Source organism: Ovis canadensis, chromosome 1 (assembly GCF_042477335.2).
Source record: "Ovis canadensis isolate MfBH-ARS-UI-01 breed Bighorn chromosome 1, ARS-UI_OviCan_v2, whole genome shotgun sequence".
Taxonomy (NCBI): domain Eukaryota; kingdom Metazoa; phylum Chordata; class Mammalia; order Artiodactyla; family Bovidae; genus Ovis; species Ovis canadensis.
Window position 1 is genome coordinate 100,204,725 of NC_091245.1, and position 27,935 is coordinate 100,232,659.

The 27,935-nt window shown below is 45.5% G+C and overlaps 2 protein-coding genes across 32 annotated transcripts; one reads left to right on the plus strand and one right to left on the minus strand.

The window, feature by feature from the left end:
* On the minus strand, window positions 1-3,489 carry ANKRD34A (ankyrin repeat domain 34A). 2 transcript variants are annotated; one of them, XM_069602946.1, is made up of 3 exons: window positions 2,992-3,489; window positions 2,826-2,889; window positions 1-2,440 (listed from the first exon to the last, which is right to left on the minus strand). In XM_069602946.1, exon 3 carries the CDS (start codon window positions 2,322-2,324, stop codon window positions 840-842), a length of 1,485 nt encoding a protein of 494 aa, XP_069459047.1. In that variant the 5' UTR covers window positions 2,325-2,440; window positions 2,826-2,889; window positions 2,992-3,489; the 3' UTR covers window positions 1-839. The 2 variants fall into 2 exon arrangements, with proteins under 2 accessions (XP_069459047.1, XP_069459054.1); XM_069602953.1 differs by lacking the exon at window positions 2,826-2,889 and having other exon boundaries at window positions 2,992-3,210.
* On the plus strand, window positions 1,140-27,849 carry POLR3GL (RNA polymerase III subunit GL). Of its 30 annotated transcripts, none has more exons than XM_069603018.1 (15): window positions 1,176-1,552; window positions 1,927-2,138; window positions 2,971-2,993; window positions 3,345-3,482; window positions 4,249-4,462; window positions 4,886-5,144; window positions 5,252-5,410; window positions 11,630-11,785; window positions 14,360-14,527; window positions 14,868-14,997; window positions 15,842-15,910; window positions 16,234-16,290; window positions 16,524-16,597; window positions 16,727-16,840; window positions 27,270-27,849. In XM_069603018.1, exons 8-15 carry the CDS (start codon window positions 11,783-11,785, stop codon window positions 27,435-27,437), a joined length of 783 nt encoding a protein of 260 aa, XP_069459119.1. In that variant the 5' UTR covers window positions 1,176-1,552; window positions 1,927-2,138; window positions 2,971-2,993; window positions 3,345-3,482; window positions 4,249-4,462; window positions 4,886-5,144; window positions 5,252-5,410; window positions 11,630-11,782; the 3' UTR covers window positions 27,438-27,849. The 30 variants fall into 30 exon arrangements, with proteins under 30 accessions (XP_069459271.1, XP_069459119.1, XP_069459113.1 ...); XM_069603012.1 differs by having other exon boundaries at window positions 5,055-5,144; XM_069603224.1 differs by lacking the exon at window positions 27,270-27,849 and adding an exon at window positions 17,413-19,292 and having other exon boundaries at window positions 5,055-5,144.
* The last annotated feature ends 86 nt before the right edge of the window (window positions 27,850-27,935 follow it).

The window sequence follows — 27,935 nt, forward strand, 5'->3', positions numbered from 1 at the left end:
GACTTCTGAACACATTTATTTGATATATCAACTGGAGAGAGGAATGATTTAGGGTTACTCCCCATGTCAACCTGTTGGGGTGTTCATAAGCTCAGATGGACCAAAGAGCAGCTTAGAGCCCATGACCCACCTCCTGGGAAAATGAAACAACCTGGTGTTTTGGTTAGGGGGATGGGCTGGGAAGAAAAAGCTGGAAGCTGAGAAGTAAAGCTGAGAGCAGGGAGGGCAGCAGCAGAACTGAGGCTGGGGATTGCTGCAGGATATTCCCAAGGGGAGTAAAGAAGCTATCCTGAAAAGTGGTTAGGGCTGGAAGCAGGGTGTGAACAAGGAGCCAGGCCTGGATTGAAAAGCAAGACCTGCAGAATGGGTTGGGATATTCACGAAGAGGGTAGCGTGTCCGAAATCATGAGCAGGCTGTGTTGCAGGGCATACATGGAAAGCAAGGGATTACTGTTGCAGGAGGGCAGAGATTGGAGATTACCCATAAGTAGGGGCTCCCTAATGCTTCTGAACAAATGCAAGTTGAGTTTGGGACCCGCTGGGGGCCCTAGCACAAGTGGTCCTGTGTGCACTGTGTCCAAGGGCACGAGAAATTCCCATATGCACTGTGAAGTGACCAGGGCATGAATGCATGAGTCTATATGCCCAATAAATAGAGTACTTACCCTTCTCTGTAAATACGAGTACTGTGCTTGTGGACACGTTCACCCATGTATGTGTGCACCGTGCCCATGAGCACATGCAAGAGACCTCTATGTCCATAGTGTGTGTGTGTGAACTGGTTTTCCCACCCGTCCCAAGGTCCTGATCCCCACCCACCTTGGCTCCTCTCACTCCTCTCAGCGCCCAGGCTCCCCTGGCCCGCCTAGACTCTGGAAGCCCCCTAGCAGGCGGATCTGCTCAGTCTGCATGGAGTGGCGTCTCACCAACTTGCGCTTGGTCCTGGGAGAGCCTGGCGCCCCCGCCTGGGGAGGGGCGGGCAGCGAAGGCGCCCGACCTCCCGGGCGAATGTCGGGGATGGGAGGATGGGGGCTGACATTGAGCGGGGGCAGGAAACCTGGCCGCGTTTGTGAGATGTGGTCCAGGAGCAACGTCCCCGAGCCCCTCCGCTCCAGCAACCCGGGACTCCGCCTCCGCCCGCTCAGCGGAGATACAGCCCCAGGAAGACTCTCCTGGGACTGGCGCGGGGAGGAAACCGAGCCCGCTGGAGGGAGGGTCAGCGGGGAGGCGCTGTATCTGCGGCGCTCCAGGGACGGGCGGCTGCACTCGGGCGAGTCGGGGCAAAGATTTCCGGGAGTATCGAGCTCCACCGACTCCATGCGGCTCAGTTTCTGCCTCAGCCCTGAAGAGGGGCCAGACTCCTGAGCTTCTGGCGCTGTGTTTCTGCGAGAGAGAGGACCCCCACCCGTCACTTTCTCCGCCCACGGGGGCGGGTCCTCTGGGCCTTCGGTGCTGTGACGTCGGGAAAGACGCGGTCGACCTGTCAGGGTCAGGCCGTTGAATTCCGCGGTCAGGCGCTCGAACCCCGGCCTCCCTTCGGCAGGCGGGACAGGTTGAGGAGGGGCCACTAGGCCCCAGGGCTCCGAGTTGAGCCTTTTGAGGGGTTTTGGAGGATGGCGGGGTGGTTTGGGGAGTGGCTCGGAAGGGGAGGGGTCATCTGGGGGCTTAGGAAGAGGGAATTCAAATACGTCCCTCTTCTCCTCTTCTTCCTGGGCGCGAGGGGATAACAATCCTCGTCCTCCCGCTCCTGAAGTCTGCAGTTGGATTTCCGAAGGCGACGTGCAGACCCCGGGGCTAGGAGGAGCGGGAGCGGGGTCCTCCACCCCCGGGGACGGTGGGGAATTGAGATACTGGCGGGTCTTCTTGGTGCCGGAGGGCGAGGTGTCAGTGGTGATGATGATGACCTCCGTGCCCTTGGCCTTGCAGGCGTCCAGCAGCGTGGCAAGGGTCTCTCGGTCCCCGCGGTCCAGGGCGTGGACAAGCGCCGAGGCGCCGGCGTGATCTCGGACTGAGGGGTCCGCGCCATGGGCAAGGAGCAGGGAGGCCACCGCGGCGCCCCCGCCGCCCGCGCAAGCGTGCATGAGCGCCGTGCGCCCTAGGCGATCTGCGATGTTGGGGTCCGCGCCTTGCTCCAGAAGGTAGCGTACCATGCGTGCCTTGTTCTGGGGGTCGTCGTACCGGGCCCGACAGGCCGCCATTAGCGCAGTCTCCCCTTGAGCATCACCCTCATTCACGTAGGCGCCCCCCTCCAGAAGCAAACGGGCCAAGCGTAGCTTACCCTGACCCACGGCCCGAAGAAGAGCGTGGCCCTCGGTGTGCAGCATAGCTGCCGCTGGGGAGAAAGCACCGTTGGAGCCGGGATTGGGACCTGCCGAGGACGCCTAGGGGGGTGAGGGTAGTGGCTGGTAGAGGCCTGCGGGCTCAGGGGCGAAGCCAATCCCTGCAAAAAAGAGAAAGATCTTATTTACTGATTCAGGCAGGGAAACTGAGGCACAGGTGGAAGGACCCGCGTGGGATGGGGGAGATCCCCACGGCATGGTACACAGTCCTTCTTCTAACTCATGCCTCTGAGCCGCCCTCATCCCCCCAGCGCATGCCTGAGGAGATGAGAAGGGTGCACCCGCACTGAAGGACGAGCACGCGTGCAAACGCGTACGTGCACGCGCAGGGATATCCGCACCCCCACCCTCACCCCACGGCTTATCAGACCTTTCCAGCATCCCCCTTTTCTTATCCGCACTTGGAATCCCCCTTTCTAGGATGTTGAACGCCACCCACCCACACACATGCACCCATACATTCACACACACAGTCCCATTCCTAACCTCTTTTAGGTTGCCACAGCCCCACAAACTGAATGGGGGGAGGGAGGCAGCTTGCGTTTGGGACCTAAAAAGGGTGGGGGGAGAATTGGGGGGTTCTTTTGCTCCTGCTATATTCCTCATCACTCCTTGCTCTTTCCCCTCCCAGGTTGTGCACCCAAATAGATACCTGTAAGTCCGCAGAATCTCCTCCGGGCCAGGGCTGAGGCCAGGGCCACGGGGCAGCTGGGGTGGCGGAGCCGGGTTCCTGGGGGCCCACATGGCGTGGGGGTGGGCACTCGGATTCCCTTGGTGTCAGTATCTGCGCCCGGGCACAGAATCCTGGTCCCTCCTCCCTGTGCGCCCCGGGCACAGCGCCGGCTCCGGAGGAGAGAAGCTTGGGGGGGGGGGGGCGGAGCTATGCTTCTCTATTTATAGCCTAGTCTCTGCGGGTGGGGGCGTCAGGCACCAAACCATTACCCCACCCATGCACACATAAACCCTCAAAAGCTAGAGGCTCCAATCCTGACTTCCCTTTCTTAGCCCCTCAGTCACAACAAACCTAAATGTTCCTCAAGAGACTCCTCCGCGACCCAGACTGGGACCATCCCAATTCTTCGTCTAGCTTCAGCAGATCCCCATTCTCCGCTCTTCGTGCATTGATGCGCGCCTGTGCGCCAGGTCTGACCTGCCACACGGTACAGGGTACAATATATAGAGAGGTGAAGAGAGAGGCGATGGGATCCACAGCTGGAGTCCTTACTGTACAGAGGGAGGCAAGAGATCTGGCTGCCTTTTCCTAGTTTAAATGTCAGGGGGAGCTGGAGTCAGACACAGCGATACATCTTCATTACACCTCCCCGCAACCGGAACATGCATCACAAATAAACTTGGACCTCAGCTCCCTTATACAGACTTAGATAAGTATGCGGAGGTTGGGGTCGTTTTTAGATACAGCAAGGGGTTATTCCCAGATGCCTCCTCCCCATATTTTTGGAGGGATGGAAGGGAGAGAGAAAAGGGGCAGAGAAGAGTGAACTTTGTAACACATTCTCTCTCATTGCATCTGTTTATTCTCGGTCTTGCTTAGGCTCGTTTTCCCATCTTGTTTGAAGGTCTCTGTTAGAATCGTTCCTTAAAGTCTTCTTTCTCCCTATCTGTAGCAGTCGGTTTCTCTCAGTGTCTGTCTCTGCCTCTCCTCACCACCTGCCCTGTCTCCATGGTTACCATAGCTTCCATCTGCATATTTTAGGAATGAGTTTGTGTCCAGCTGGAAGGCATCAGGGAAAGTGTGGGGGGGGCGGGGGGCGGTGAGGAAAAAGTCCTAAGGATTTGGAAAACTCACTTGAGATAATTCAGAGGCTGGAGGCCACCAGACACAAGATATAATGTTCCTGAAAAGGGGGGAGAGAGAAATCTTTGCAGGGAAGCTACCCATTTTTACTAGGTACCATGTTTCGACCTCTGGGTCGGGAAGATCCCCTGGAGAAGGAAATGGCAACCCACCCCAGGATTCCTGCCTGGAGAATCCCATGAACAGAAGAGCCTGGCAGGGTGCAGTCCACAGGGTCACAAAGAGTTGGACACAACTGCAGCAACTTAGCATGCACACACCATTTACTGGAAACCAACTATGTGCCAATTCACAACAATGCTATAAGGTAGGAATTATTTTCTTGTTATAAAGAAACTATGACTTAGTAAAATTAAGCAGTTCTCCAAAGCTTCACAGCTCTGTTTCTGTCCTATTCCAGAGAATGGGTGCTTGTCACTCCACCAACAGCCTTCCCAGTCCAGAGGCTTCACTCCCAGGGCCATTTTCTCTGACATCAGGATTATTGTTCTTGACTAACTTCTAGATTCTATCTCTACTCTGATCTCTTTCCCCATTGTTTCTGTTTTTGTGTGTGTGTGTAAAAGTGGGACCCCTCCTCCCAACCCCACCCTCTTTAACCAAAGGCTAGGAGGAGCTGGAAGGAGGTGGAAAATGGAGTAAACACTGGACTCCTTCCCTATCTCCCCAACTCTGGTTATCTGATTTCCTAATCCTTCCTTTCCCAAAGCCTCTTTCCATCTTCTCACAGACATGGCAGCAACCTACAGGAAAACATTTTTCTAGAAAAGAAATACTCATGGGTGGTGCTGGAGGGAAGCAGCGCAGAACTGAAGGGAAGACTGGAGGAATGGAGCAGAGGCCAAGTGTGAAGCCACAAAAAGAATGATCCCTAAGGGAGTTTTATTTCTCTGTGGAAGCTCTTTCTATAGAGTCCCTCGGTGAAATCTAAGGATCAGCTTCCCTCTGTGAACCGTCGCCAGGCCAAGGGGTCCTCCATCTGAGATGAGGTCTGAAATGACTGACCCCAGGGTTGGTTCTGCACCCCCATCTTTCTACTCACCCAGCTTGGCTAGCCTGAGTTCCGGCTAACTCTCTCCCTCCCTCCCCTCCTCAGCTTCAAGAGGGCGGACCTCCTCGGCTTCCCCTAGATTGGCTGGGAGAACTCACCAATGGGGAGCTCTGGGAGGCCGACCTAGAACGCCACCAGCTAGAGGAAGACAAGCAAATTTCAAGTTGGCTGCGGCGTGTTTTCCGCGTGGGGGAGGGGCAGCAGGTAAGGCCCCCGACTTGGTGGCTCTGACCTGGTTCCATCCCGCACCTCCCGAACTACTTCACCAGGGACCAGCTGCTAGCTAGAGAGACAACGCTTTCCGGCAGCCTGTTGGATCTGCCCCCTTCTAGTTCCGCACCCTCTCCCTGTGGGCTCCCTTTGCTGTGTTGATTATACACTGGAGCACTGTAGTTTTCCTTCGCGCAGAGGGGAGATATATTAAAGAAGAAAGTGGAAGACACTCTGGTACCTCTGACTCTTTACTGTGAACCAGCTTCCCCTAAATCTATTAGTACTAAGAGCTTGACAGACTCTGGTTGTCTATCAAAACTCTGATGAAATATTACCTCCTACCTGTAGCTTTCCTGGACCAATTTTTTTTTTTTCTTCAGGATTAATTGTTCCTCAGTCTGATGATAGCATTTTATGTGTACTTTTACTGGAGTCTTAGTGCCCTCTCCCTCTTTAATGTTTCAATATTAAGTTTTATAGGGCAAGTTCTAGTATTTAATACAATACAATGTATTATGTATTAAATGCACAGTGCCCAGGAAAAGTTAATTGGATGGAATTGATTGGAAAGGAAGAATTTAAACTTCTGATGTAATTAGGGAGCAATTAATAAACCACGAAGTAAAATACAATACAGTATATCATTATGACCTCTTAAGTTGGTGGTTCATAATGTAATTGGTCCCAAAGTCCAGAGAAGGGAGAAAGCTAATAGGACTGGGATGGTGAAGGGAGCCTTTAGGAATCACAAGGTCTCAAGTTTGGAAAAGACCTTAGGAGTCATGTATTCATTCTTTCAGCAAATATTTATTGAGCATCTACTATATGTCAGACATAATGCTGGAGAATGGGGATCATAGTTAATCCTTTACTTTAGATATGCATCCTTCCTCTGATAAACCATATTTAGTAAATTATTATCCAGCTTCTGTTTAAACTTTTTAGTAAGAGAACTTCCTATCTCACTTTGCTGTTCAATCAATATCCAACAAATACAACAAGAAATATATGGCTCAACAAAATGTATTCCACATTTTCACTGTAAAAGAGACAGAACTGTCCTAATGGTAACATTCTTAAAGATAAAGAAAATCTTCTCTTTGTTTTCTGTTTATAGAAGTAATATACATTTATCCTAGAAAACCATAAAATGTTTATTACATCATGACAATGAATCCATTCAATTTATTTCCTGCATGTATACATATGTATATATATATGTGTGTGTGTGTGTGTGTGTGTATTACACACATAGGGCCATACAACAAATACAACCTTTTATCATGCTTTCTCCACTTTATATCATATTGTGAACATTTTTCTGCCTTTAAATATTATTTGAAATTTTTATTATGTATACATAATAGTCTAACATAGATATTTGATTTTTTTTTAGCCGTTCATCTTTTTAAAAATAAAGCCCACTTATTGAAGTTGGTCATTAGGTCTTTTTTTGTTGTTTAAGATTTATTTATTTATTGGCTGTGATGGGCCTTCGTTGCTTCAAGGAGACTTTCTCTAGTTGTGTCTAGTTATGGCAAGTGGGGGCTACTCTTTGTTGCGGTGTGTGGGCTTCTCATTGCAGTGGCTTCTTTTGTTGAGGAGCACAGGATCTAAGCGCATGGCTTTCAGAAGTTGCAATGCCTGGGCTCGGTAGTTGTGGCAGATGGGCTTAGTTGCTCCATGGCATGTGGGATCTTAAGGACCAGGGACTGAACCAGTGTCCCTTGTGTTGCAAGGCAGATTCTTAACCACTGGACCACTGAGGAAGCCCCTGCTGCTGCTGCTGCTGCTGCTGCTGCTGCTGCTGCTGCTGCTGCTGCTGCTGCTGCTGTTGTTGCTTCTGCTAAGTCGCTTCAGTCATGTCTGACCCTGTGCGACCCCATAGACAGCAGCCTACCAGGCTCCTCTGTCCCTGGGATTCTCCAGGCAAGAATACTGGAGTGGGTTGCCATTTCCTTCTCCAATGCATGCATGCTAAGTTGCTTCAGCTATGTCTGACTCTGTTCGACCCCATGGACAGCAGCCCACCAGGCTCCTCTGTCCACGGGATTCTCCAGGCAGGAATACTGGAGTAGGTTGCCATTTCCTTCTCCAGTGAGAAAGCCCCAACCATTCATTTTTTGTTGGACTATTTAGGTTATTTCAGAATTTGTGCTAATATGGATAGCTCTTTGATAAACATGCTTTTATATCTCTGACTATGTATCTGATGATTTCTCTCTTTTTTTTTGACATATAATTTTATTATTTACTTATTAAAATTTTTTTTAAAAAACTTTACAATATTGTATTGGTTTTGCCATACATCAACATGAATCCGCCATGGGTGTACATGTGTTCCCCATCCTGAACCCCCTCCCTGATGATTTCTTTGGATAAGTTTTAAAAGTGGGATTACTGGATTAAGGATATTAACTTTTAAAAGGCTGTAGATTCAAAGAGTCAAATTGCTCACCCAAAATATTGTATTTATAATTCTTCCAGTGAGGTATGAGAGTGTCCACTTCAAAAAAACTCATGGAAGCCTGATTAATTTTTAAATCTTTGCCAATTTTATAGATTAAAAAATAGTTTGATTAACCATTCTTTTGTTAATTGCCTGTTCATGTTCTTTGCATATTTATTCTATTGGGATTTTTCTTCATTTCCATGAGTTCTAATATAATAAGAGTGTTAAATCTTTGTCTTATTTATTACAAATATAGCAAATTCTAAATGTTAGAGGGCTCCAAGCCTCAGTCCCTGGATCTCTTCTTTTCTCTCTTCACATCCACTCCTTTAGGAATCTCTCCCAGTCTCATGACTTGAACCATCTGTATACTGAGACCTCCATTACAATGCAAGCTCCTTTTAAACTCCATGCGTGCAGCAGTTTTTGTCCATTTTGTTCACTGCTACGTCTCTAGCATTTGGAACAGTGCCTGACACTGAATAAGAACTGATGTAAATATTCGTTGAATGAATTAAGATGGTTTTTATTATTATTTCCATTTTACAGATAAGGAAACATCAACCCTCCCTATTATTCACTCTTGCACTCCCCTTCGCCCACAAACAACAGGATTTCACATATATTATACTCATTCCCAACTGTGCCGAACTGTGTAATGTAGTAGAAGTTACTAAGAAGCAGTTTTCAAAAAAAAAAAAATACAGAAAAGCAATAACATCAAATTTAAGAAAGGCTTTTTAGTAACTTCTACCATATTAAAACAGTTATGGCACAGTTGGGAATGAGTATAACATATGTGGGATGTTGTTTGTGGGGGAAGGAGAATGCGTGATGTTTATGGAGGGGTAGTTTGGGACCAGATTATAGGAAACCTTGAACATCTTCAAGAATCACAATCACTTCATCATAATCTTACATAGAAGAGCCTTGTAGATTCCTAAGCTGAGTAGGGTACAGATGGATGGTTTACAGTTTCCTAACCACCAGTTTAATGCTTTAATTAAATAAAGTTTTGTCTTCTTTTTACCCCACATTTCTTGAGGGTCACTTGGTCAGTATGTGGAAATGGAGTTAGATTTGTCTCACCTCAAAGCTCATGGCCTTTTCTTAACACCTCACTGCTTTGCAGCAAAACAGCTCCTGTCTCCACTGATAGAACTGTATCTATCAGATGGAGGAATACCTAAGCCGGCTAGTTAAGAGTGTTTTCCCTTGAAAGGGCCTGAAAACACAATGGCAAATTCTTGCTCCCTCTCTCACATCTATAAGACAGGATCTCTCACCTAATGTGTTCTTTAAATCAGATCACAGTTTAATCTGTTAACTAACAGCTGTTTTTTGTTTATTTATTACTTCTTATTGGACTTTACAATGTGTTAGTTTCTGCTGCCCAGCAAAGTCAATCAGCTGTATGTATACATATATCCTCTCTTTTTCAGATTTCCTTCCCATTTAGATCACCATAGAGCATTGAGTAAAGTTCCCTGTGCTGTACAGTAGGTTCTCATTAGTTCTCTATTGTATACATAGTATCAACAGTGTATATATGTTGATCCCAGTCTCCCAATTCATCCCACCCACCCTCTTACCCCTTGGTATCTATGTTTGTTTTCTATGTCTGTCTCTATTTTTGCTTTGCAAATAAGATCATCTACACCATTTTTCTAGATTGCACATATATGTGTTAATGTATGATATTGATTTTTCTCTTTCTGACTTACTTCACTCCATATGGCAGTCTCTAGGTCCATCCAAGTCTCTGCAGATGGCAGAATTTCATTACTTTTATGCCTGAGTAATATTCCATTGTATTGTATTGTATGTATCACACCGTCTTTATCTGTTTATCTGTCAATGTACATTTAGGTTGCCTCCATATCATGGCTATCGAAAAAAGTGCTGCAGTGAACATTGGGGTGCATGTATCTTTTTGAATTATGGTTTTCTCCAAGTATGCACCTAGGAGTGAGATTTCTGGGTCATATGGTAGTTCTAATTTTAGTTTTTAAAGGAATCTTCATGCTGTTCCCCATATTGTCTGTACCAGTTTACATTCCCACCAACAGTGTAGGAGGGTTCCCTTTTCTCCGCACCCTCTCCAGCATTTATTGTTTGTAGACTTTTTGATGATGGCCATTCTGACTAATATGAGGTGATACCTCATTAACAGCTGTCTTTTCCTCACATTTTTCATGGCAGTTAGACTTGAAGCTTTCCAGATTTCTTAAGCAAGCATTTCCCTACCCTCTCCTTCCTGCTACATATTGTTAATCTCATCTACTATTCAGTTACTATATTTTTAATTTTCTAATGAATATTTTCCTCTTATTATAAAAGTAATACCTTTTTGGTACAGAGGAAAAACAATGCTTAAAATGTATATTACCAAAAAATCTCCAAAACCCATCACCTTAAATTAACCAATGTTAATTCTTGTTGTATACCCTTTAAGAAAAACTTTTCTGTAAAGCAGTTAATCCTTCAATTAAAAATAAATTAATTTTTTGAAAAAGAACAACTTTTTTACTTATATGTATGGGTGTGTATAAGTCTGACAAAATAGATTACCTTGAATATATTTTAAAATCTTTTTTTCCCTGACTAATCTTTTGTGGAGTGCATTTTGTTGAGTCATATATTTCTTGTTTTATTTTTTTGATTTTGATTAAAGAACAAATATCCCAAAATGGAATGACTTGTAAAGTGAGATAAAAAGATTTGCTAAAAAGTTTAAATTGAAGCTGGATAACAGCTTACTAGATATGGTTTATCAAAGGAAAGCTGAATGTCAAAAGTAAAGGATTCACCATGATCTCCATTGTCTAGCATTATGTCTGGCTTATAGTGGTAGTGGTTGTGGTTTAGTTGCTAAATCGTGTCTGACTCTTGCGACCCCATGGACTGTAGCCTGCCAGGCTCCTCTGTCTATGGGATTCTCCAGGCAAGAATACTGTAGTGGGTTACCATTGCCTTCTCCAGGGGATCTTCCTGACCCGGGAATCAAACCTGGGTCTCCTGCATTGTAGGCAAATTCTTTACCAACTGAGCTACAAGTTACAGTAGATTACAGTAGATGCTCAATAAATATTTGTTGAAAGAAAGAAAGGAAACGATTTCTAAGGTCTGATCCAAACTTGGGACCTTGTGATTCCTAAAGCCTCCCCTCACCATCCTAGTCCTCTTAGCTTCCTCTCTTCTCTGGACTGTGGGAACAATTTTATTATGAACCACTAATTTGAGAGGTCATGATTATGTATTATATTGTCTCTTATTGTTCCGTAACTAACATGTTATTAGTATGTACGCTTATATGATGTGATGAAAATGTCGCTTTATCTTGTTGATCATCCTCCTCCAAATCCACAACCCCAGTCTAATCAAGAGAAAAACCTCAGAAAAATTCCAATAGAGGAACATCCTATAATATATTTGACCAGTAATCTTTAATAAAATTGTCAGGGTAATGAAAACCAAGGAAGGTCAGAGAACTGTGAATTTTGAATTGATACTCATGTTTCTTTCTTTATTAATAGATTTTATTTCTTAAAACACTTTGAGATTTACAGAAAAACTGAGCAGGTAGTACAAAAAGTTTCCATACACCCTGGCACCAGTTTCCCCTATTATTAACATAATATATTAATATGGTATATTTGTTATAATTAATGAATAAATATTGATACATTGTAATTATGTAAAGTCTATGCTTGATTTGGTGTTCCTTAGTTTTACCTAAGGCTCTTTTTCTGTTCCAGGATCCTGTCCAGGATACCACATTACAATTAGTTATCATGGCCTTATTATGTCTATATATATAGACACTTATAATGCACAAAACTGTATATATAATACAGAAGTGGAATTGAAAGGATGCATATGCAGATGTTCGTAATGATTATTACTACATCATGGTTAGTAGATATTTTTCTTTATACCTCATTTGTATCTTTTCAAGTTTGCTGCTGCTGCTGCTAAGTCGCTTCAGTCATGTCCGACTCTGTGTGACCCCATAGACGGCCTCCTGCCAGGCTCCTCTGTCCCTGGGATTCTCTAGGCAAGAACACTAGAGTGGGTTGCCATTTCCTCCTCCAATGTATGAAAGTGAAGTCGTTCAGTCGTGTCCGACTCCTAGCGACCCCATGGACTGCAGCCTACCAGGCTCCTCCGTCCATGGGACTTTCCAGGCAAGAGTACTGGAGTGGGGTGCCATTTTTCTCTGCCTACAGTGTGGGAGACCTGGGTTCAGTCCCTGGGTTGGAAAGATCTCCTGGAGAAGGAAATGGCAACCCACTCCAGTATTCTTGCCTGGAAAATCCCATGGACGGAGAAGCCTGGTAGGCTACAGTCCATGGGGTCACAAAGGGTCAGACACAACTGAGCGACTTTACTTACTGTTACTTCTGTAATTAGAAAACAAAAGGAATTTTTTTTTTTTTTTTTAAGAATGCTACCACTAGGACAGCTCTCTTTTACAATGGAAGTGTGAACTTTTCTTGTTTTTGATGACCCTGACAGTTTTGAAGAGTACTGGTCACGTATATTATAAGATGCTTCTCCATTGGAATGTATCTGCTTTTTTCCTCCTGTTTATAGACTGGGGTATCAGTTTCGGGGAGGAAGATATCACATCTGCTAGTGGTAAAGGATCTGCCTGCCAATGCAGGAGACGCTAGGGACACAGGTTCGATCTCTGGGTCGGGAAGATCCTCTAGAGAACGAATGGCAACCCATTCCGGTATTCTTGCCTGGAAAATTCCATGGCCAGAGGAGCCTGGTGAACTACAGTCCAAGGGGCCACAAAGAGTTGGACATGACTGAGCACACAAGGGTACATACTAATGATATGATTTAAAGTTGTTCATGTTGACTTTGGTCACCTGACTGAAGTAATGCTTGTCCAATTTCTATACCATAAAGTTACCACCCCCCCCACACCTTTCCAAAATTGATTTGGACAAAATTCCCTATGCACAGGCCATACTTAAGCAGTGAGGAATTACACTTTCCCCTTTTAGGGTATAATCCCTGGTGGTTCAGATGGTAAAGCATCTCCCTGCAATGCAGGAGACCTAGGTTTGATCACTGGGTTGGGAAGATCCCCTGGAGAAGGGAATGGCAACCTACTCCAGTATTCTTGCCTGGAGAATTCCACGGACAGAGGAGCCTGGTGGGCTACAGTTCACGAGATTTTAGAGTCAGGCACAACTACACAACTAACACTTTCTTTCTACATAATTTCTTTAGAATTCTGCACGTGGGATTTTTTTTCTCTCCCATGTATTAATTTGTTCAAATGTTTATATCAGTATAGTCTCTTTATATTTATCTTATACTTTGATATTGCATTCCAATGCTGCTTTATTTTGTGGTTCAACTTATTCAGACTTTGGCCATTGGGAGCTCTTTCATTTGCCTCTTATGTACCTTTGACAGAGCCCCATCAATGTGTGTGTTGTTTTTTTGAGCACTTTCTTACTTTCTGGCACTACAAGATACTTCAATCTCATCTTGTGTATTTCCTGCCCCATTGGAGAAGCTGCATTTCTCCAAGAAGCCCTGGTTCCTTTTGCTGGAGAGTGGTATGAGAAGCCAAGATCTGGGTGCTAGGTATCTTCCCTGCTATGACATATAATTTCTTTCAAATTTCTTTTTCATTTGATGACTTTCTTTATTCCCCATCCTATCTTGCCTGGTTTTTCAAAAATGATGTTAAGAGACAGAGTTCAGTTACAGTAGCAGGAAGAACTTTCAATTCATCACTGTTGATCACATGGAAGGGCTGCCTTGGGGGAAAATGGACACCATCTCTTTAGGAAAATGCCACCAGAAGCTGAGTGACTGACAGTTTACAGAAGGTAGTACTGTACTGGGAGGATTATTGAGCCAGAAGACTCCACATGTCTTTCCAGTTCTAAGATTCTGTGTTTCCAAGTGGTGTTTAAAAAGATCTGTTTGAGTGTAATATTTCTTCTCACACAGCCCCCCACCCCACCCCCAACCAATTGACAGTGAGACTGATGACTCATTTCTGTTCCCTCACAGTGTCTGGCACACTACCTTTTTCATGGTAGATGCTTAATAAATGTTTTGCTGAAATGCATTGCATTAGATTGAATTGGGGCCTAGTTAGGTTTGGAAAGTGAGGGAGAGAAAGAATTCAAAAATCATATGTAGATATGCAGCTGATGATAAACATCCAGTTAACTTGGGAACATAGGGAAATTTTATCCAAGTGTCTAGTCACTTTCCTCCTTGTGCTTCAGTTACACCAGTTACACCATGTTGCAGTTATCTGTCCTGTTGGGACCATGTCTCATCCTTATTTATATTTTCAGAAATACTTTGCCTGGCACCATGCCTTCTCAAAATTCATTGAATTAAACTGGCTTTTCAGGTCTCTGGGAGAAATGATTTGAGTGTCTTATACCTCCCTGGTTTCCTGTCCATTCTACTGTACTTTTTCTCTTTGTTTTTGTCTTTATCAGGTTTTTCCCATTGGATGTCTGAATCCCCAGGCCCCCTCCATCATGGCCAGCCGGGGTGGGGGCCGGGGTTGTGGCCGGGGCCAGTTGACCTTCAACGTGGAGGCTGTGGGCATTGGGAAGGGGGATGCTTTGCCCCCACCCACCCTGCAGCCTTCTCCGCTCTTCCCTGTGAGTGTCTACCCCCCTTTCCCAAGACTCCCTTATGCCCTTGACTGACTGTATGTGATCCTGGATTCCTCCTGGGTCATCAAAATCATCCTCATCTGGCCCCTCCCTGTCTCTGTACTTGCAACTTACATGGGATGTTTTCCAGACTAGGAAGTGTCTGCCCTTACTTTTTATACCCTCTGCTCCCCAGCTTTCAAAATGCTGTGTTGCTCCCAGCATTTGCCTTTGGTCCCCTGCTCAGTGGGAGCATTGGGTAGAAGTGTGGGGAGAGGAGAGGCCCTCCTAGATTTATACTCCAGCATTTTTTTCTCTGAACTGACCATTGCCTCTGCCTTCTTAGCCCTTGGAGTTCCGCCCAGTGCCTCTGCCCTCAGGAGAGGAAGGGGAATATGTCCTGGCCCTGAAGCAGGAGCTTCGAGGGGCCATGCGGCAGCTCCCCTACTTCATCCGGCCTGCTGTCCCCAAGAAAGGTCAGTTGAATGTTCTGAGTGCCTTTCATGAGTAGTGCCCTGTACTTAGCACCACTGGGGCCCCAGAGAGGTCAGAAGAGACACAGAAAGCTTACTGGCTAGCTGGGGAGATCATAGTAATTACCCCTGCATTTGAAATGCATTATGGTATCCATGGTTTGTTTTGAGTTTCACAATAATCTTAGACAGTAAGAGCTTAAGTATTAAGGTTCCCATTTTACAGATATACATGGGGAGGTGTATTAAAAATTTTTAACAATCTGGATATTACAGGCACTAACCAGTCAGAAGGAGTTGAGAAGGGGTCTCTGAGAAGCCCTGCAAATTAAAATATTAGCCCTTTGGTTTGTGGCTCATGGAGAGGTCATGAAGCCAGGAGGAACTGGAGAAGGGGGCATACTTGGGAGGCCTGGGATAGTAGGTAGTTACCAGTTGGTGTGGAAGTATAGTATTTCAGTGTATTGACAACTGGTACTTTCCTCCTAAAGCTCTAGAAGCTGAAGTTCAGACAGTTAAAAGACTTGCCCAAGTTAGTCCCGTGAACAAGGAGTAGAGGGAAGACAGAAACCCTATTTTCTTGCTCTAGTATGCTTTCCACTGTAACACACTCCCAGTCAATATAGCCATGCCTTGGGGTTAAGAGAGATAGCAAAAACATTGCAATTTGGGGTGGTGAAAAGACAGGTTAAAAGAGTATTGAAGGTCTTCACTGAAGCTGCCCTCCCTGGGCTCTAGGTTTGGGGTGAGGAAGACAATTTCTGAGTTTTGAGAGGGCTAGACCCTCAGGAAGAACCCGAGGGTTCTGATAGGATAAAACTTTGACCCTTGACCTCTGATCCCTCAGATGTGGAGCGTTACTCAGACAAATATCAGATGTCAGGGCCGATTGACAATGCCATCGATTGGAACCCTGGTAGGTGATGGGCCCTTTCACTGACTTCTTTTCTTTCAAATGCTTGAGCCACCACCCTATCCACCCTCCTCTGTCCCCAACCTCCACCCTATTCAGAAGACTTACATGTGCTCCAGCGTATTCACAGACTCTATCTAAAAACCTGGTAAATGTCCCCTACTCCTCTGGAGGTATCCAAACCATAGTTCTGTTCCAAGCAACTTTGACCCAAACTTTTCCTTCCTCGCCCTTACCTTGATCCTTATCTCTTCTTTAAAAGAGTCACCATTCATAGCAGACCCCAGGCAGAGTCTGGCTGATTTTTACATTCCTGCTGTTTCTAGATTGGCGACGTCTGCCCCGGGAGCTAAAGATCCGAGTGCGGAAGCTACAGAAGGAACGTGAGTGTATCTGGAAAAGGAGGGAAAGTAGAGATTTCCTTCATCAACTGGAGGGCCAAGGCTGCGGGTGGTCTTGCCTGCTCTCCGATGCCTACCTACCCCATCTACCCAGTATGGCTGCTGGGTGCTCTGGTGGCCACGGGAGGGCAGCAAAGTGACATGGTCTATGCAAGAGGTGACAGCCAAGAAGGAAGCTTGCTCTCTCATGGTTCACCTTGTGATCCTCTCACCAGGGACCACCATTATACTCCCCAAGAGACCCCCTAAGACCACAGAAGATAAGGAGGAAACAATACAGAAACTAGAGGTAAGGATGAAGTATGAGTAGAGGCCATCTGGGCCCCAGATTCATTCCTCTGCTTTGGCCCATGGGTGCCTCAGTTCTCCCCGTTCTGTGAGCTGAGTCTGGGTTATCTTCTTTTCATCCTAACATAAGACTCTGGAGAAGAAGGAGGAAGAAGTGACTTCAGAGGAAGATGAGGAGAAAGAAGAAGAAGAAGAGAAGGAAGAGGAAGAAGAAGAGGAATATGATGAAGAAGAACATGAAGAGGTAAAGGGAACCACCTTTCATTCTCAGACCGCCGTCTTTTCCACTCATAAGCTCTAGGGATCTCAACTCTGTCGACCAGGGATGTTCTCCTCAGAGGGCTGGAGGGCCAAAGGAGATACTGCCCACAAAGGACAGTACCCTCCGCTTTATCTGTCCTTTCGGTTCAGTTCAGTTCAGTCGCTCAGTTGTGTCTGACTCTTTGCGACCCCATGAATCACAGCACGCCAGGCCTCCCTGTCCATCACCAACTCCCGGAGTTCACTCAGACTCACGTCCATCGAGTCAGTGATGCCATCCAGCCATCTCGTCCTCTGTCGTCCCCTTCTCCTCCTGCCCCCAATCCCTCCCAGCATCAGTCTTTTCCAATGAGTCAACTCTTCGCATGAGGTGGCCGCAGTACTGGAGTTTCAACTTTAAGCTCTTCTTAAAAGTGAACGATAGCTTGCAGGGACCTCCCAAGCCTGGAGTGCTGGGATTGGGAGGAGAGGAGACTGGTACCTAGGGAGAAAGGAGAACGCTGAAAGCATGCCTGACCTAACCTTTCTTCCTCCCTTCCTTTTTTTCTATTTCAGGAAACTGATTACATCATGTCATATTTTGACAATGGGGAGGACTTTGGGGGTGACAGTGATGACAATATGGATGAGGCTATATACTGAAGACAGACTCTAAACAATACCCTGGACCTTCATATCTTTCTTGATTTAGGACACAGAGACTAACTGGCCCCTATTATTTGGTTTTGTGGACAAGCAAATCCTTTGCTTAGAATCCAGCTAACCTGTTTGGTCCCTGGAGACAGAAATGGAGAGTGACAGTAGATAGCTCTCTTTTCTGCACTTACCCTCCCTCTCTCCTGTGGTGTGGTATCTCCTCTGATATCTTGGGGAAAAGGGCAAAGGACCAGTGTCTCAGTTGTATGAAAGGAAAAAAGGAGGGTCAAAACGAGGACTGGAATTGTTAGAGCTGAGGTAGCTGTACACATGCCCCTACTATTTTTTATAGTTCTTTCTGGGTGTGAGCAGTTAAGAGGAATAAGGGCAGTTTTACAGTTTCAATAAAATGTTTTTATCTGTCTCTCTGTCCAGGGTGAGGCCTAGTTGGGAGAGGGCTGGAGGAATGAAGGGGATGCCTAGTAAACCTTTCTTCTCTCCTTACCTGTTGAGAGTCCAGTGTAACACACTGGGCACTACAGCCTTCCTGTTCTTTGCCCCTTCCCTTCTACCCCCATGGTGGAACACCTAGTCCCAACATAGCTCTGCCAAGGAACATTCGGAACTCATCTGCAGGGCAACACGGAGTGAGCTGTAAACAGCCCATGCCCTGAAGACCAGCTGGTTTCTGAGCTTCTGGTCCTCAGGCAATGCGGACGTGATTGTCTCTGTTCACATGTGTTCATGGGACACAGGCTCTCACGTTCCCACACTTGACCTTGATCTTGTCCTTGTTTACAAGGAATGATTACAGCTATTTTTGTGGAGTCAAGAAAACCAGGTGTGGGGAGGGAGGAGGTGCTGATTGTTCTTTAGCACACTCACTCACCCTCTTCCAGACCCTGGGAACCCCACTTTGAAGGGTGTGTTGTGAAGACGGAGCTTACTGAATATCTTATTCTCCACTTGCAGAAGCTGCTGTGTGGCTGAGTTGCAGTTTCTCTTCTGTGGAATTTAGTTAGCCTTTCTCTCACTCACTTGGTGTGGAGGGGGATGGGGTAGGCAGTACTGCTTTACAGGAAGTAAGGAGGGTGCGGAGGAAGGGAGTGACTTAGGGACACTCAGCTCTAGGAGGTGCTTTTTCGCCCACACAGTCCTCCCGTTGGGTGAGGTCACTTCCCTAGGCTCTGATTGGCTTCTGAGGAAGCCTTAGACGTACTGATTGGTTCCAGCCACTTGACATGCAACAGTCACGGGCGAGCTGCGTGTCCAGAATAGGGACTGGATAAGGAGACAAGCACAGAGCTGTGGATGCTGTCATAGCGACCTTACTAAACATTTGAAAGCCATAAAGATGGGAGGCGGGAGAAACTTCAAGAAAGTCCCCAGCCATATTTAGGCAGGCAGATTGAATTCCCTGCGGCATCAAGTGATAGAGACTGGCAATCTACTCTTAGATATTTTTGACCCCATTGTAAAGAAGGAACAGGGGCTGTGACTCCATTGAGGGAAAGCACCTTAAAAGCCAGGTTTGGGTGTGGTAGTAAGTGTTAGGTAGTAAGTGTTATGGGAAGAAGCAGCCACGAGAACAGAGAAGGAAACTGAAATAGAACATTCCAGAGTTATTGAGCAATTTGTGATGATTGGTGTGTTTCCTTTTCTAATTCTCTGAGGTATTGTGTGACTGTGTTGGAGGGAGGGGCTAAGGGACCTGTCTCAGGGGTTTTCCATAGACATACACAATGATTGTGGCTAGGAAGAAATCAGCAAGAAACAAAAATAAAAGACCATGAAGAAAATCTCCTTTTGCCTAACTCACTTGCATATACACACACACCAGACCTTATCTGGTTAACTAGATCTGTGTCTTTGTAGGGGGCACAGCTGGCCTCCTAAATCCCACCTAATACCAGCATGTGTACTTTCAAAAGAGTGGGAACAAAGAAGAATTCTAGATGAGAGACTGAACACACACCTCCGTCTGCCTCTATACACGTACATCCTTTTCCCATGAAATAGGGGAAAGGATAAAGATTAGAGTGGCCTCTGGGGAATCTGCTCTACTGCCTCAAAGACCAAGTGTCAAGAGAGATCAGTCCATTCTTGGACTCTTTCCTATCTGGCCTCCTGTCCTTCCTGGCAGGTGACCTTGCTGAACAAAGCCAGAGACAAGGGACCCAGCAGCTTCCCCAGATTCCAGAACGGTTCCAGGAATGAGCTAGACTGTTTCCATTGACCTTTCCCCTACTTTCCATAGACCCTGTTGGGCAGGCTGAAGCTGAAGCCTAAGGCTCAGTACATGGCATGGGGGGCTGCTAGTCCTCTGGAGGACCATCTGAAAGGGCTGAAGTCAAGACACAGCTTACAAACACTTAGAGAGGCCTCACACTGTTCTTGCTCAGCCCTGTATTACGTGTTTGCTTGTGTTGAACAGATTGTTCCCATGCCCATGATCTAGGCCGCACTGGTCCCAGGCAGGGTAGATTCTTGGGCAAGAATAGTATCCTTCCCTACCCTATGTGCCATAGCCTATTGTTCCCCTCCCATCTTGGGCCAGAAGCTTGAGATTGGGGTCTGCAGGTTTAGGCTCAGGGACTCAGGTGATTTGAAGGAGTGCTGAATGGGAGATGCAACATGCAGTTTAGAAGATACGGAGTGGAAACTGAAGAAAATTAGAGGCTCAAATATTGGATGCCCAGAACACCCATGATTTGGTGAGGAAAGGACACATATTTTCCTCAATTCATTTTTTAAAGATTTTTTTTTAATATGGACCATTTTTTAAAAGTCTTTGTTGAATTTGTTACAGTATAGCTTCTGTTTTATTTTTTGGCCACCAGGCATCTGAGATCTTAGCTCCCCAACCAGGGATCAAGCCCAGCAACCACCCCCACCTTGGAAGGAGAAGTCTTAACCACTGGCCCGCCAGGGAAGTCCCCTCAATTCATTTTTATTGCTGTTGAACTTTGAAAGGAAGGAAGGGTGGCTTGTAGGTGTAGGCTAGTTTAAGAACTAAGCCAAGGGGGAATGCTGCCATTTCAGCTGGGCAAAGCACTGATTTGTGGTCCTAGTTTCACCATTTCATAGCTTTGTGCCCTTGGGGAAGTCGGTTGCCATTTCCTTCTCCACATATTCAGTCTACGAGTCTCAAATTCTTCATGTATTAGAATTTAGACATCCACAAGGAATCTTTCAAGTTGTTGTTGATCCGCTGCAAGTATCCAAATAAATGTTCCTGAGAACAAAGGGGAAGATGGGTCCAACTTTTGCTGAACTCATTCCATTCGCCGGGTTTCCCCACCTCATTTTCAGCTGGACATGCTAAAGATACCTCAGGCATCTAGCAGTCCTTTCCACGAAACTGCTTCAGCCCAAATAGCCGGAGGATCAGCAATTCCATTAACTAGCAAGGAAGAAGAGTTCAAGGTCACAACCAGCAAGCCAGGACTCAAGGAGACTCCTAGGGAATTTCTGACTGATGAGGAAGGGGCCTATGGGGCAGGTCTCCTCTATCCCCCTCAAGTAGCATGTCTGGCCAGAGGATAAAGAGGAGAAATGAGCTAAACAGAAATAGCTCGCTTAGCTAATCCGGCCAGAACAGTGGTGACCTCTTCTTCACTGACCTTTCCCCTACTGAGACTTACTTTTTCCCCAAGATCATTTGGGACTAGAAAGCTGGAAATAAGAAGCTCTAGTTTCTTAGAATCACCTCAAAAAGGGCTTTGCCTTATCCCCAACAGGACTTAATTTGCCATTTTGTATTCTGGAGGGAAAGGAGGTTCCCTCTGCAACTCTAATGGGAGTCAGTGGAAAGAGGGTGATCCAACCCTAACTGTAGGACATGAGAGGCTACGTGTGAGCAGCCTGGGCACCAAGACTTTTGGGAAAGGAATCCAGGGATTCCTCAATCCAGTCCTGACCAATGCAGGGGGTGGTGTGCCCCAGTGACCTCTGACTCTGGGACTGTTCTCCATTCTCAAACTTCTCCTCCTGGGAGTCTCAGTTGTGGACTAGGATTTCCCAAAACTTGGACCCCTGCCTCTCCTTGAATCTTCTCCACCCTGTAATTCCATTTCCCTTAATATAAAATGGACAAGGAGAAATATCCAAATTGTGTCTCTACCATTCTCTGTTGCAGTCAGGGTAGCATTAATAGTGGACTTCCTTGGTGGCTCAGAAGTACAGAATCTGACTGCTAACACGGGAGATGTGGGTTCAGTCCCTGGGTCTGGAAGATCCCCTGGAGAAGGAAATGGCAAGCCACTCCAGTGTTCTTACATGGAGAATCCCATGGACAGGGGAGCCTAGCGGGCTACAGTCCATGGGTTCGCAAAGAGTTGGACACGACTTAACGACTAAACCACAACCACAACAGCATTAATAGTGCTAGAATAGGAGGGAGGTTAGACCTGTCTTTACCACCAAAGAAGTGGAGGAAACAAACTAAGCTGAGTCAGGGACACAGATCTGGGGTATTTCCTATCTTGGAGAGAATAGATGACATCCCATGTGGATGGGGAAAGGAGTCCCAGTGCTCATCCTCCTTATATTCTTCTGTGGCCAGAGAAACAGCCATTCCGGAGAAGAAATTCCTACCTCTAAGGAGGTCAAGTTAACTCTTTGCCTCATTTTTTCTTGGGCAGGGGTGGGGTAAGAGGATGTGAAACGAAGATGGGCTCAGTGAGAGAAAGGACAAATGCTGACCAGTCCTTTTCTCAGCCCTCCGCTTCCTGTCTGCAAGCCTCTTCCTTGGCCCCTGGACAATGTTTCCTGTCTGACCACACTTGGCTGGTCTTGGCCCCTCACCTCTCCCATGCTTGGCCCCTGCTTTGACACTAGGTTTTCACCCTGAGCCACCACTCTACACCTGTCCAGAGGTATCAGGGATGTCTACAAACTTCTCAGGAGCTGGGCTGGGCTAGGTCAGGAGGGGTGGCTAAGAGCCAGAAAGCAACTTGTCTCTCCAACTCATTGTCTTTCAGATTCCTTTCCTTTTCTGACTCTCTAGCCACGTCTTTATTTCCGTGTCTCTTTCTGCCTCATGTCTTTAGCATCGTGCTACTGCAATTAGTTTACCAATGGGTGATACGGTGAATATATTTGGAGCCACAGACTACACATGGCACATCTTCCAGAATGTCAATTTTACTTTTAAGATTTGGTGGGGGAAGGTACACTATTCTTATACTAAAATGACACAAATATGCCATTTAAATAAAAACTTGTAGTTTTTAAACATAAAACAGGTACTTCAAAGACATATCTGGCTTGGGACAGGTTACTTTGGATGGTTCTGGAACCCTGGGGGGGAAATTCAGTCTCTGTAATCTTGGAGGTCCTTCAGAGGAAATACTAGAGAAGCCCTACTTAGACCAGAGGTAACAACCTAAGACAAACCTTAACACCAGATGGATATAAAGAAGTGAAGCAGGTGAGTGGAATGCAATAGGGGATGGCGAGAACTGGTAAATATGATTCTGCCTAACTTTTTTAGCTCCAGCGGGTTGATGCCATCAAGGAATGTGGTCTCAGTGTTACCAAAGATGGTTACTTTTTAAGGGGAGCCAGACAATAGATTTTACTGACATCTGATTGTTTAATGTTTGTGCTGTGCTTGGTTGCTCAGTCGTGTCCCATCTGTTTGCAACCCCATGAACTGTAGCCCACCAGGCTCCTCTGTCCATTGGGATTCTCCAGGGAAGAATACTGGAGTGAGTTGCCATGCCCTCCTCCAGGGTGTTTAATGTTTACAACTAATTCAAATATTGATATTTAAGAAGAAACTATAGAAATGTCTAAATGCTTACAAGCTGATTCCACCTATGGGCCCATGGTTTGCTGCCTCTGACCTCTACCAACATTTCTTCTACTTTCCAAAGGTATGTGTGGCCCAAACCTGGCCTTCCAAGACCTCCAATTCTGTTCCCAAGAGCTGGGGGCAGTAAGGTTTATGAGGCTGCAGGAGAGAATGGAGCTCTCCTACAGGACAGCTCAGGAAGTAGAACTAAGGAGAAGCCTTTGGGTACCCAGTGGCAGGCAACATTTTCTCCAGCAAAAGCAAAGGAGCCATTGGTCACCACCCAACCACCTTTCCCCTGATCTTCAGGGATATGGAGCTTAAAACATACTGGGATCTGAAACAGAAATCAAAGATTCCTCAGAGCTGGAAGGTGAGGCAAGCATGAAAGATGAAACAGAGAGAGAAATGGGAGAACAGGAGACGAAGGAAGGAAGGAAACTGAGCCTGGATAGGCGAAGGAGGAAGTTGGAATATAGACAGGTGGACTGGAGAGGGAGGGGCTTTAGCCACAGAACCATACAAGGGAAACACAGTTCTCACAGTCCTGAACCCCACCTCTCCTCCTAGCAACTAAATCCTTCCACTGTCCATCTATCCAAGAGGTTAAAAATATCTGAGCTGGGTACCCAGCCAGACATTTCCAAGAACCTGTTTACTGACTGTTTGATTGACTTGGAGAGGTGGTCAGCAGCTCCATCACTCAACAAGGAATAAGAATGGACCCTGAGTGACATCTCAGGACTCAAAGCCTGTGGGTTTCACAGTTACATCCCCATGTTCTTCCTCTCCTCTTCCTTCTCCCATCACTCTATTACCTGAAGATGACAAACCAATTGGTAGTCAGAAAAACCCCAGCCTTCAGAACCTGTCCATTCTTTTCTCCTTACATAACAGGCTCCCTAGGGGACACAACAGGGTCACACCAAGGGAAGGGTCAAGACAAGACAGGAATAGCCTAAATTGGCTAAATTGGGCTTCATCAGTGGAGCTCACCACCACTGGTTTTTGTGCTACTCAGTCATGCATTTACCTTAGGGAAATAAATGAAATGCAATGCCTTCAAATGAGGAGTCTGAGAGTTCTTTGTAGGGTCACATTATATGTCCATCACTCCCTCTTTCTCTGCTGATCACTTCAAATGGTGGGAATCTTTCCCCTGAAATTGTGTACTGAAAAGTTTGTTGTTGTTTAGTTACTGAGTCCTGTCCGACTCTGGCAGTCCCATAGTACTGAAAAGTTGAGAGCTCAATTAACTAATTTCTAGAAGGTGGAGTAACAGAGTTACTCCAGAGGCCTGTGAAGCACGCAGGAGTATGAAAGAACTATACCATGAGGGTGTGCAGAGGGCCTGTCCTGGCCCAGTGGTTGGGAGTCCCAATAATGGGCCACCTTTCTCCCACCACCAAATTAACTAAGGTGGAGTCAGCTTCTGTACCCTGACCTCTTCTCAGACTCTTTTGTTCCCCTAACACAGGAAGGGAATTCAGAGGAATAAAGAGAGAATGGTGTTATTTATGACAGTTCAGAGGAAGACAGTTCTGGGGACATGCCTGGGACTGAGCTAATCAAGGTGGTGGTGGTGAATATGCCTTCGCAATATCTTAGATAATGAGCACTTGTTTCTAGACTTTACGGGTAGTACAGTGGATAGGAATCCACCTGCCAATGCAGGGGACACAGGTTCAATCTCTGGTGCAGGAAGACTCCACATCTTCCTTAGGGCAACTAAGCCCATTTGCCACAACCACTGAACCCTAACTCTAGAGCCCACAAGCTGAAACTATGGAAGCCGGTGCGCCTAAAGCTCATGCTCTGCAACATGAGAAGCCACCACAATGAGAAGCCTGTGTGCCAGAACTAGAGAGTAGGCCCTGCTCTCTGCAATTAGAGAAAGCCCATGAAAGAATGAAGACCCAGCACAGCAAAATAAATATTTAAAATTTTAAAAAAGCACTTGTTTGCCATTGTTAAAACACTTCCCATAGATTTTTAAAATCCTTACAGCAATCTTCTAAGGTAGATACTATTATTATTTTCCATTTTACAGATAAACTGTAGCACAGGTTAAACAAATTGCAAGGTCATACAGTTTGTTAAGTGGTAGAAGTAGGATTTGAATTTAGATAGCTTGACTCCAGGGTACATGTGCTTAATTACCACACTATACTATTTCTTCTTAAATAAGAAGGCTAGTCTTGAACTTTTTCTAGGCTATAGACTCACCTGTTCCAGGACCGCAGCCCTGGATCTGTAGCTATCTCTGAGAGGGAGTTTTTCAGCTTAGGAAATGGAGATGGATGTAGGGACAGAACAGAAACTGAGACAAAAGTTGCTTTGTTTTTTTTTCCACTCCAGAACTACTGAGTTCAGGATGCTTGAGACAAGGGCTGGGCTACTGGAGGGTCAGCAAAACATTTTCCTTATCCATCTTATGCATTCTGTCACCTAGAGATAGTCCATGGAAGGAATTCTAGGAAAAGGTCTATATAGTAGTGAAAAAACTGGGCAAAAGTCACTTCTTCAGCCCACTTCATAACCTTTAGCTCTTGTGTGATTTTTTTATTGACCAGGTGCTTGGTCAGATCTCCATACTTTTCCCTCCCAAATTATATCTTTGTTTTTTCCAGTGTGTTCAGAGTTATCAAGATGGTCCAGGATCCTGATTGTAGAAGTATCAGTTCTTTTCTTATTAATTTTACTTTCTCTATTTTCTCTCTTTAGTTTTCTGTCTTCTTTTAAATCTTCCTATACCAGATTAGACCTAATGAATAAATGATACTAAGAACTGGATCTCCTTTAATGGGTGTATATGTAGGTTATAGTTCCTTAAAAATTAATAGACATAAGAGAAGAGTATGGGAAAGGAAGACCCAAAATATCCACCCACTTAAATGGAGAAACAGCTGGGCTAGGACCCAAGGAAGACTACTTAAGTGAGCCCATATGCAGATGTCCTGAGGTGAAGTAGGAGTTGTGTATCAAAGTCAAAAGGAAGTCCAGTAGAGACTTTTGTGCTTTAAGGGAGGGATGTATTTCCTCTGGGTGAAGAGCTATAGCTGGTTCCTTCCTTCCTCAGATTTTTCTGTGCCAGTTACTAGTCACATGGAGCTAACTAAATTTAAAACAAACAAAAATAAAAATTCAGTTTGTCAGTAAAAGCAGCCACACATTTCAGAGCACTTGTCACGTGTGAATAGTGCCTACTGTATTAGTGCAAATGTACCACCTTTCCATCATTACAGAAGTTCTGTTGGACTGTGCTGGATTTGAGCTATTATGCTATCAGGAGAGGGTGCATATGTTCTGGCCCTTCAAGGCTCAAGTCTCTATCAGACCTTGGCTGTAAGTTATCTACCCTCTCCATCCCCTTGTATCACACTCCAGTAGCCAGGCTGTGTACACAACCAGAGTTGTGTGCTCCATGGTCTCCCCTTCTCTTTGTCCTGCCCTCTGGCCAGCTCTTGTCCTTGCCCCACCCCTCCAGTCCCTGGAAAACAAGCTCCAGAAAAACTTTCCATCAACTTTGACCTGGTTTCAAATCTGGCCACAGATTTGAAAGAGGGAGGAGGCTCTAAATTCGTGAACAGGTAAGAAATGGAGGAGGCAAAGGTGAGAGTGAAGGTGACAGTCACCATGGCAACAGAGCTAGAACCTGATGCCTTGATAAAGAAAAAACAGGAGGCGCAAAACAACTACTGAGAATGAAAGCTAGACACAAAGACAACTGCAAAAGAATCTTTTCAATCTCATTTTCTGTTCAATTTACATTGATTTTATGAACGCTGTTGGCTCAGACGGTAAAGAATCTGCCTGCAATGCAGAGCCCAGGTTCAATCCCTGGGTCAGGAAGGGCTACCCACTCCAATATTCTTGCCTGGAGAATTCGAGAGAGAGGACCCTGGTGGGCTACAACCCATGGGGTCATAAAGAGTCAGACACAACTGAACTAACACTTTCATTTTTAATGAACTTTTAGGAGTCTGAAGTTGGGAATTACTACGTGGAGATCCACAGAAAAGCCAACACCCCTCTCCCAATAAAGGCTAAGACTAAATTTGTCTGCAGAAGTTTAAATGAAACAGAAATCAGAAAGTATGTTAACTTCTGCCATCTCAGGGTTTATCACTGTAAGTCACTCCTTTAGGAATAATAATCATTTCAATTAGAGGTGGAGTTGTGGTATCAATCTGTTGTTATTACTCTACAAAGAAGTAACAGGAACTGTAAACCATACCCTAACGAGGAAGGTGGATTTGAATGTTCAGCAAACATTTACTGAGTTATGATCATGTGCCTGAATAGGAATTGTTCTAGGAGCTGCAGAGATTTAAAAAAAATGATAGCTGTCTTCAAAAAAGTTGATATTCATTAACTGTAAAAATCCTTTAGTCCTGTTTTGTCTTCCTACATATAAACCACATTTTTTCTGGCAAGAAACTATGATGAAACCAAAATAAGAAATAAAAGTACCATAACACTTTCCTCCCAAATGCCCTTACAAAATTCATTTCTCTGTATTTTAGGAGCTCATTAAACAAATAAACAAAAAAAGCCTTATATACTCCAAAGCTGAAGAAATTTAGTAATGATTAACTAAAGATGTAGAAAACCAGATCAGACCACCAGAAGACCCCACTATTCA